At 45.9% G+C, this 10,934-nt stretch overlaps 1 protein-coding gene across 1 annotated transcript; it reads left to right on the top strand.

Moving 5' to 3' along the window:
• Positions 1 to 258: 258 nt before the first annotated feature.
• On the top strand, positions 259 to 1,082 carry LOC125508347 (uncharacterized). Its single transcript, XM_048673047.2, has one exon. It carries the CDS (start codon positions 370 to 372, stop codon positions 841 to 843), a length of 474 nt encoding a protein of 157 aa, XP_048529004.2. The 5' UTR covers positions 259 to 369; the 3' UTR covers positions 844 to 1,082.
• The last annotated feature ends 9,852 nt before the right edge of the window (positions 1,083 to 10,934 follow it).

Raw genomic sequence — 10,934 nt, 5'->3', positions numbered from 1 at the left:
AAATCTCAAAAAAAAAGACTTATAATTAGAAACAGAGGGAGACATCCCATTTAGATCAGAACATCTTATATTTATGAACAATAGGGAGTACCACTGTTATGTGTCCTATGAATAAAGATATTGTATATCTAGTTATAAATTCATGGAGAGAGGGTTAACGATGCATTGAGAAGAAAAGTAAGGGCTCAAGTGCAAACGAGGAAACCAACCTCCTCCCTATAACAACTCCGCCGCGCGCCCACCTCCCCTCGCCGGTATCGTGTCCTCGTTCACGCCCAACCCACCCCACCCCATTTCCCCGACCTCCGATGCCGGAGCGCCGCAACGTAGCCGGAGATCCGCCGTACTGGTGATCCCCGGATAACAACGATGGACCGCCTCTTGCTGTCCCGCCCCCCGATGCCCACCCCCGTCCACGGCGCTGCCACGGCCGCAGATGGCGACCTCCTCGAGCTCGACGTCCTCTGGCCCGCCTCTTCAGCTCCGGGACTCCTCGCCGCGCTTCCCGATGATGAGGCTAAGAAGAAGCAGAAGCGCGCGGGCGGCCCTGCCGTCCGATCCGCCGCGCGCGCCGTCCCGGAGAAGGCCGCGTTGACCCCGTCTTCGGCGGCGAGGTCGGCTCCGGTGCGCATACCTTCGGATGCTGCGGCGCGGAGAGGGAGGTGGTCCCACGTCGTCGTCGGCGGCGACGACGGGGACGCCATGGTCCCGCCGCACGAGATCGTCGCGCGGCGCGCGGCAGCGCACAGCTCCGTGCTGGAGGGAGCCGGGAGGACGCTCAAGGGCCGCGACCTCCGCCGCGTACGCAACACCGTCCTGCGCCGCACCGGCTTCCTCGACTGAGAGGCGGAGGCGAGTCGCCTCGTCGCTTTCGCGATAAAGTTTTGACTTCTGTTAATTCCCCCCGTTAGTTCCATCCATTGCGTTTCCGGCAGTTTTGATTTCATTCCCCGATGGGAAGGGGATGAAAAGTAAAGAGGTGAGGTGAGATGAGTGAGCGAGAATTACAACACGACAATAACAGTGCTGTTCCATTCCATCACATTATATATATGGAAATTTTGGCCATTATGTTTGTTCAATCAGTTTGTCTGCTGTGTTTAACGATGAAATGAAAATCTAGACTTGATTCCATGGACCGAAGAAATTAGTGCCTGCCTTCTATGCGAAATGCTGTTCCTGACGAATTATGTTGGGCTCCTATCTTCTACAGTGCTTGATGCAGAAAGATGCAAAATGAAATTCTTTGGTGGTTGCCTTTTGGACGCCAGAGGATTGTTGAATTGGCTCTCTGCTCACAGGCTTGTGCTTAGTCTATTCTAGTTATGTTTGGATCATAACATGTTCCCATTTCTAGCTAATGGTGGAGAAAATTCAGCGCTACAATGTTATCATACTGGTTACGTTGTAGTTCTATGCCGTGGAACTTTTATTGCTTTGTGCTGGTTATGGGTTATCACATGTGGTAATAATTAGTTGGTACTTCCTCCGTCTGGAATTAGTTGTCGCTCAAAGTGCTAGATACACCCGTTTGAGCAACAACTAATTCCAGATGGAGGGAGTATTTTGTTTCTGTTTCTATTTTTTCATGTAAATTCATTCTCACGGAGAAACATAGCACTGGAATCAAGTGTTGTTTTTCAAACAATGGTTGTGTTCTTGTGGAGATTAGAGATAAATAAGGCTTAGGTCAAAATGTTTTGTTGATATCTGAACAATTTGATGTTCACTAAGAAATGATTAACATGGGAACATAAATTCCGATTTCATGGAAATCCTTTACACTTGTATTTGCTTGGCTTTCCTCTTAGTTTACTTCCTGTTGCAATAGTGCTTTTTTACTGTGATTCTGGAAACTACTACAAAACACCTTAGTGTTGTCATGGAATTATTTGCATTCCTCAGGTACAAGGACCACCACTGCACTGCCAATGTTACTAGTGAAATGTTCCTCATTCAAATTCAGCAATAACTCACAACACAAGGACACAAGGTGCTTGGATTATATCCATCAAGATACATCTATTCAAATAGTCTAGCTCATTGCTATCTTATCCTGTGGAATAAAGATGTTTTTGCCTGGTCACTTCAAAAAATTGCTATTTAATGAAGCTTTTGAGAGAACTGACGAGGTTACCCTCAGCTCAGAGCAATCACTAGTCTAGTGCAATATGCTTTGTTGATTTTTGTTGTTAGTAAAAAGTGGTACCATCAACAAATAATTGATTAATTTGTAGTGAATTGTCACTAGAAGGAATTTAATCCAAGGACATGACTACCCATTGCTAGTTTGCTACTGAGATTGGATTTTCGCTTCCTGCTCAATTATCAGTTTTTGCAGATTAAAACAAATAACTTATCTGGTTTGCAAGGTCATTCTATACTACTGTACTTACCAGCTCCGCAGATGCCTCACCAAAAATGCAAATCTTGTCGAAACAGGTTATGTTGTTTGCCGAATGATCTCGATTTTGCATCTCTTCTGAAACTTGGAGACCAGAGGACTAGTTTATCGGCAGGCAACCCACATGCCACATCCATATGCGTTATTTCTCCAAATGTTAGGTCATACAGTATTCCCTCCGTTTCATAATATAAGAGCGTTTCTGACACTAGTGTAGTGTCAAAATATATTGTGGGACGGAGGGAGTACATTTTAGTAATAGAACTGACGGTGACCTTATACATATTTTGCCTTCACAGTGCGTGGTCAAAGAAACAATCATTATGTCTTAATCATTCATTAATCGCTATCGTTTTCAAGACTTGGTCCACCGATGTCCCTTTATTTGATTCCATCATATAATCGGGCCATTGTGTTCTTTTTGCTCCTGTGGTCTCCACATAGTGAAACTCAACTGCTCCGAATATGCAATGTATCCTCCTTTATGTACTACTGTCTGCTGATGACCATAGGTCCATAACTTATTTAATGAGCATATGTTTTGTCCAGCTCATGTATTTTTTGAATCTGTGCAACTCATATTTCTGTTACGGAGTAAACAATATATGATGCTTACTGCCAAGTCCATGATTACCTCCATTATCTTATTGATTAGGTCGTATTCAAAAAATCTTATTGATTCCGTGATCAGCTGTTGATTTAGCTATAGTCAGACTATTTCATAGATCACCAACTGCTTACTTTATTTTGTCAATCTGGAACAGTGGGATTAACGTGTATGAGAAAAATCTCAAAGGGTTGTTTGCATGCAGTTTTGGTCAGAATGTTGCTTCACGGTTGTTATTTGGTTCCTTGCAGTTCTGGTCTATGTATTAATGTGTAGAGGAAATTATTGCATATACTACTGGTTTCCCCTTTTGTATCCATTCTCCCTTCACAGAGTTTCATCTGATTGTGGTTATGTGGCATCGACCGTAGGCATACAAATTTGGAACCTTTAGGGTACCCTCAGACCCTCCTTAGTTCAATCAAATGAACTAAAATTTCGGAAGTAATGTAAATTCCGAAAAATTAGTTCATTTAGTTGAACTAAGGACGGGAGGGTACATTCAAGGTTCCAAATTTGCATCCCTGATCGACCGAATTACATCTGATACTAAATGCACACCGAACCGAAAATTGGCCCCATTCTGTGGTCTTGCATTGTTGCTTGCCCAGATCTACTTTGTGTGATCATGTGGTTTACATGCCTGTCCTGGATTCTTTTCTGGTTTTTTGGGACACTTGTAGTGATGTGGGCTCTGACGCTCTCTTGTGGTCCAGCGCTATGATGGTCATGGTGTGACATGTTGGAAAGATTTTCTCAACTTTGCGCGGTATCGTTGCCTGTAAAGATGGTTCACAGGAACATCGTGCTGCTTCCTTCAGTTGCCAAGGAATATGCTCCCTGTGCATCCGTTTTTCAACATCTTTCAGTTGGCAATTCCTGTGGGAACTTTGCTCCTCGGTTCCAGACCTCAATGATGAGGTGCAAGGGGAGGCTCTTCGATTCAAAGGACTTCCCTAGGAATATCGGAGGATTATAATCCTTATGTTTTCCATATGAATATTTCCTATTGGTGCACTCTATTTGATACTGAAATTTCCATCGGCTGTAGCTTTTAAAAAAAAAGAGAAGATGATTTCACACGGTGTCCTCTGAAGCTGATAAGTTTGCAGATGTCCTACAGTCAAACAGGAAATTTCCATTGGATGTCTGAATGGAAGCCCGCCAGTCAAAAATTAAAGTTTTGGGTCGGAGTTGAGCTACAAATTGGCATTTCTAGTCTTTAGCCTCACTAGATATGCATCTCGATCTGTTTACGTGTTGTTTGTGCTAGAAATTTGTGATGCTGTGAAACGTCTCTTTGATGTGGTTGGAGACTGAATTTGGAGTTTCGAATTTGCAACCTGAATTCGAGTACAGTATGGGCAACTGAACTGTTGCATGCTTTTGCCTACCTCCGCTAGCTAGGATGTGAATTTGCAACAAATTTGGAGTTCCGAAATAAAGCACAATTGGAAACTAGTTCCGCAAACATGTGTTCTGAACCTGGCCCCAATATGTAGTGATTTGCATGGCCCCAAGCTCGTCATATTCTGAACCGTGGTGTTGGAATACTTGCGTGTCGTCTGTTTGTGTGATCAGATTCAGAGGCAACATTTACAGGTTGTGTTGTTTAATCAATTCCGACAGTTCGGTTTCTGCAGGTCTTGTTCAGTTTAGTTTACCTGGCTTGTACAATTAAGAATGCCAGATTGATTATTTTAGAATAATTTGACATGGGTTTGGAGAATAAAATTGTGGTGCGGCTGCCCTATTGTAGGGTAACGTTGGAGATGAGCATTTTCAGATGCCCTAAAAATCGCCTTTTGATGTTGCAAATTTTACTTTAAGTAGCTTTTGGTGCACTATTTTCGCGCACCTATTGGAGATGCTCTTATTATCAGGACAACTTAAATTTAAAACAGTCAGAGCGGACTCCATAAAAATCAACCGCAGGAGAAGTACAATACACTAGAATTTCTCAAAAAGAAAAAAAAGTACACTGCACTAGAATTCCCAATGCTCACCAGCTGCAGAGCCTGAAGTCCCTCTGCATGGGTCCATGGGAGAAGTTGAAGTCAAGACGTATGGAATCTTTGCCGTGTGCATCCATCCATATGAATACTTCAGACCTTTTCAGTTGTGAAACCGCGTCCTTCCGGCGAGAGCGACGACCTCCCTGTCATTATTACTGTCGCTAGCATTTCAGTAAGAGACGTCCAATCTAAATCACCCTGTAGTCTGAGGAGACGTGGTCTTATGCTTGACCGAACGCGAACGATTCAGCTACTGAATTCTGGGTCTGCGAGACACTGAACCTTTTCCTTTTGTTGTTTCGGTGAAGTTCTTTTGGGGAGAAAAGCTTCCGATCGGACATCTGGAGGGATTAACCTAGTTTAGTCTGATAGGCTCTGGGTTATACCATCCTATAACAATATCTAGTCATAAGCCAAAAGACAAAGCCAAGATCGCGTAAATATGTTCTTATTTAGCTTACAAGGTAAGCACAAAAGCTAAAATTACGATAAAGTTATTTGTGTTGACTTCGCTGGCGCAAAATGACAAATGAAACGTTTTTTATGACAATTTATATGGTCACAAGGATGGTAATTTGTTTTAGCAAACACAACAAATTATGGTAGGTAACTGAATCAAAACGAATTTGCCATGCTTGCTAACTAAATTTACCATCTTCAATCAACACAAATTGCTATCAAATAGTTTGCCTTTTGTCATTCTCCTTAGTGAGTGTTCGCTGATTGAGCCGGTCCAAATTAAGACTAATCAAACACCCTGTAAAAAATAAGCTACAGAATCATCACAAAACCAGCTAGTAGCATCAGTCTTCTACACACGTGGACTTATGTTCGGCTGCTTAAATTTTTGTAATGATTATTTTAAAATTAAATTAGAGTTTTCAATATCTTGCAAATTGCTCACAAGACTATATACCATAGCCATATGTAATGTAAAAGCAACTCTAGCAGAGCCCGCATCTCGCCGGCCCGCAAAACGCGTTTGCAATTCGCGCAAAACCCCTTTTGCGGGCCGATTTGGACGGCCACAGATGCAGACCCCTCAAACGGACCTGTAAAAAAACATATTCGCGGAATATGCTTTTTTACGGGTCGGCTATGCGGGGTCTGCTCTTTGCGCCGCTGCATCCCGCATCTCATCGGCCCGCAAATATTAAATCCAACATAATACAACAATCGAAAGTAAAACTAAATTATTCAAATCAAACATAATACAATAATCATCCACATTACAAATAATTATTCAAATCACCATAGCAAACTTAAATAATACAATACAAAACTTGTCATGAATACAAATACAAATGAGTACAAAAATGAGTCACTGTCCAGCCCTTTGCCAATGGTGCTCAATGAGATCCTTCTAAAGTTGAAAGTGGGTGTTTGCATTTTCAATCTCCTTGTATGTTTGAAGAAAAGCTCTAATGCAGCTAGGGTCTCTAGCTGGTTTGACACGACTACCCACATTGTCATAGAAGAATTCCAAGTTCATTCCTCTCTCATCTTCAAGAATCATATTGTGCGGGATAACACAATATGTCATAATATTTTTCAAGGTTTTTTATCCCAAAAACGAGCAGGACCACGGACAATGGCAAACCTAGATTACAAAACACCGAATGCTCTTTCAATGTCTTTTCGGGCTGCCTCTTGCACTCTTGCAAATTCACATTGCTTTTTAGTTTTTGGTTCTTTGATGCTTTTGACAAATATGCACCAAGGAGGGTATATACCATCTGCAAGATAGTACCCCTTTGTGTATTCATGCCCGATAGTGTAGTTGCAAGTAGGAGCATCACCACTAGCAAGCCTAGCAAACAAATGAGACCGTTGCAACACATTGATATCATTGAGAGTGCCCGGCATACCAAAAAAGCAATGCCAAATCCATAAATCCTCGGATGCTATGGCCTCTAGCACAATTGTTGCATCACGAGACTTGCCACAATACATTCCTTGCCATGCCTTGGGGCAATTTTTCCAAGTCCAATGCATACATCAATGCTACCTAGCATGCCAGGCCAACCTCTCCTCTCATTAGTTGCCATCAATTTCTTTGTGTCATCTTCGTTGGGTGCCCGAAAATACTCAGGACCAAAGACATGGATGATCACCTTTGCAAATCTACGCACAGACTCAATTGTAGTATCTTCACCAATGCGAAGGTACTCATCGGCATAGTCAGCCGGAACACCATATGCAATCACCCGCATTGCCGCGGAGATTTTTTGATATGCACTAAATCCCTTTAAGCCCACAACATTTCTTCTTTGAGTAAAATACAGGCAATTTGCCTCGCAAGCTTGATCAATTTTGACAAAGAGGGATAAGCGCATTCGGTACCTTCTCCGAAAGAGGTGCGGTGGATATGTAGGATTCTCCGTGAAGTAGTCTTGCATCAACATCTTGTTCCCAAGATGAAAATTCCGGGGAATGCAAAGCCGCCCGACGGTCGATCCTTGCCTCCTCTTCCGGTTCTCGTTTTCGTGCTCCTTCACGACAAATGCCATGACCAATGTTTGCTGCCAGAAGTTCGCAAGCATGGTCTCAACATCCAAGTCGTCCGAATCGGATGAATCGGAGAGCAAGAACCTCTCGCACAGACTCGACTCCATCTACATGCGCACCGGCGCGTCAAATTAACTATACCGCTCGCAAAAATCACAAGAAAAACGCACTAACCGGTGGCGGACGCGGCCGGGTGATCCCGGGCGGCGACGAAGAGGCGGGCCCGACAGTGGTCGATCCCCGGCGGCGGCAGCGACGAGGGCGGCTCTTCTCACTGGATCCGGGGGGGTCGGTGCAGCGTCTCGATGCGGGAGGGTGTGGGGCGCCCCGCGGACCGATTCCGCCCGCAGATTTGGCCGGAATCGCCAGCGGCGGGCGGGCGGAAGTAAGGGCGGTCGGCGGCAGAAGGAGGGGGGAAAGCGCGCGGGCTGAAATGTCCCTCCCGCCAACTACTTCTGTGTGATGCAGGGCACCGCAACCGCGAGGGAGAAACCGGCGTATTCCCAGGTTGGGGTCGGGATTTTGCCGCGTCCTTCAAATTTTTTTGTGGGCTGGGGCAGGATGCGGGATCCGAACGGGCAGGTTTTTCTGCCCCTACCCACATTTTGGCGGTTATTTTGCAGGTCGGGGGCGGATGCAGGGTCTGCTAGAGTTGCTCTAAGGCTAGATAGCCTATGGCTTCTCCGGAAAAAGCAATAGTCTATGAACTCTGAGTGCAACCACTGGACAGAGCGAATTACAAAAACCATCAAGTTCTAAGTTCAATTTCAAGTTCACCGCCACATTCCTTGGCCGCTATATAAATCTACTGGTTTTCTTACTAATTTTCTCAATAAACACTTATGAGAGTAGGGCGTTTCGGTGCCCAGACTCACCTGCACCCGGTTAGAAAAAATCATAAAAAATTCAAAAAAAATTCAAAAAATTATAATTTTTTTGCGGTAGACAATTTGATGCATGAGGTCCGCTTCAAATTTCACGTCATTTGGACATCTGAGGAGCTCTCAACAAAAAATACAAATCGGACAAAAACAGTAAACATTTTTACAGACCCCCAATTTGTCTTTTTTGCTGAGAGTTCCTCAAATGTCTAAATGATGTCAAAATTGGAGTGGACCTCACGCATCAAATTGTCTACCGCACAATTTTTTTTGAATTTTTTTGAATGTTTCTAGTATTTGTTTTGATTTTTTCATCAAAGCGGCTGCAGATGAGCTCCGGTGCAGAGATGGATTTTTGCATTTCTGAATCCAATTTCTGATAGGAAGGGTCCGCTTGTAAGTGCTGACATGGCAAAATAGTCAAAACCGTTTGTTGATTGTCACCACCGTCTCTCCCACGCCCGCTCCTCTTCCCCTCTTTCTCCAGTAATTGCCACAACCACTGGGAGACGATGCCACACCGCGCCGAAGGCTAAGGACAACCACCACGTTGGAGCAGCATTGTGATGCCACTAAAAGCCACGCCGGAGATCGCCGTTCGGCTGCTCGCCTGGAGGTTGAATTGTACCAAAGGACTTTGATGGGCCACATGGCGGACCTGGCCACTGTTTGGGTTTGCTGCTAGCCACTGCATATTGTGAATTAGTGGTCGCGCCTGAGCAACACCTTCCTAGCCGGGCTGCCGCTGGCCGCCATGAGTTCCGCGTCGTCTTCGTGGGCGGCAACTAGCTGCTCGATCTGGAGGACCTACGCAACTATGGCAACGGCTGAGAGGGACCCACACACGACCACATCGCAGCTTAGGGCGTATTTGGTTACCGTAGCAACTTTTGCCTGCATTGCATGCTTGACCCAGTTCAACCTAGCTGAGAAAAAACAGGCAAAAAAAAACCAACATCTACATGTTGTTTCGTTGCATGCATACCCTCTAGCCTGCCTGGGGCAAAACAGAAGATAGGCTGTTTGATTGCCCGCGTGTTTAGGCGAACACACAAGCCATGGCATTTGGTTACATGCAACGCATATTGTCTGGTAACCTCCTCGTCGAGGTGGTGAGATTACCAACACACTAGGCAGGCAGGAAAAACCGAAGACACACAAATAGACAGTGTATTAACATAGTTTTAAACCAAACCTAGGAGTTTTGACAGTAGTACGACACTTAAACCAAGCAGTTTTGAACAAAACTAGTACGACATTTAACTAATAACCAAACTAGAGCTCTCCCAGACGTTCACGGCGAAGCAGGCGTCGTCGTGCCTCCCGCACTTTGTCACCACTTCAATGCCGTCGTCATAGAAGATGATGACCTCGAGCGTGTTGGGAGTCAGCAACTTGAAGGTCACCATGTACCCGATCTTGATCTGATGGACAACAGCGAATGTGGCCCAACCTTGATCGAGGGTGACCCTGCCGTTCATTAGCTTCACAGTGACCCTCCATGAGCAGCCGATGTTCATTTTCAGCTTGAACCCCCCTCGGCATGGCCGGGAAATGCTCCATGAAGTCCAGGGGCATCTGTATGCTCTCGAGCAAGGATGGCGTTGCAGAAGTGAGTTGGCCCAGCCTCATTATGGTAGTGCCCGTAGTTCCGGCGCTTGCCGCTGGGGGATCCTCCGGTACCACGTCCTCGTTCGTGGGTGGCACCTCCTTGGCCATGTGCGGCACCACCTCCAAGGGCGACACCACCTCCTTGCTCTTGTCCATGGGTGGCACCACCTCCTTGCCCTTGTTCTCGGCCGACACCACCTCCCTGGCCTTGTTCTCTGTCTCGATTTGCATGATGAACATCACAAAATTTTGTGTTATGAACAACACAAAGTTCAAAGGCCATTTTCTACCCTCGCGGGCCAAACAGTGAACACAAGTAACCAAACAGGCCATTTTCTTCCCGCGCGGGCCTGGTTGGGCCTAATGTAGGCCAAACAGTGAACACAAGTAACCAAACAGGCCAATTTCTTCCCGCACGGGCCTGGTTGGGCCTAATACAGGCAACCAAACACGCCCTTAGAGGATGGTGCGGCGATATGCAAGAAATTCAACATTTACCCCCCCCACTCCCGTGACACGCCCCGTGCGCGTCACTAGAGCCCTAGGTCAGTCGCTGGCGCTCCTCTCCTCCCCCGGCCTTCCCCCCCTAGCCGCCGTCGGAGGGCATCCGCCGAGCGAATCCCGTGCGACGTGGGCGGTGACGGGGCCTCTTCTTCCCTTCCTTGTTCATGGCGGCGGCGGCGCAGGTTAGTAGCTTGGTGGCGTGGGGTGCGGTGTCCAGCGGGGACGTCTGGATCTGGCGGCTGCTGGGCTGGGAGGTGGTGGTGTTGGGGAACGTTGCAGAAAACAAAAATTTTCCTACTCGTTTCACCAAGATCATCTAGGAGTTCACTAGCAACGAGTCATTGGATGCATCTACATACCTTTGTAGATCGCGCACGGAAGCGTTCAAAAGAACGGTGATGATG

The sequence above is a fragment of the Triticum urartu genome, chromosome 5A (genome assembly GCF_056163025.1).
Source record: "Triticum urartu cultivar PI428250 chromosome 5A, HENAU_Tu73, whole genome shotgun sequence".
Taxonomy (NCBI): Eukaryota; Viridiplantae; Streptophyta; class Magnoliopsida; order Poales; family Poaceae; genus Triticum; species Triticum urartu.
The sequence above is the reverse complement of the archived record's forward strand: the minus strand, read 5'-3'. Positions and strand labels throughout refer to the sequence as shown.

Excerpts from the sequence above, each read along its gene's own strand:
- LOC125508347 (XM_048673047.2), top strand. The coding sequence starts at position 370 with ATGGACCGCCTCTTGCTGTCCCGCCCCCCGATGCCCACCCCCGTCCAC.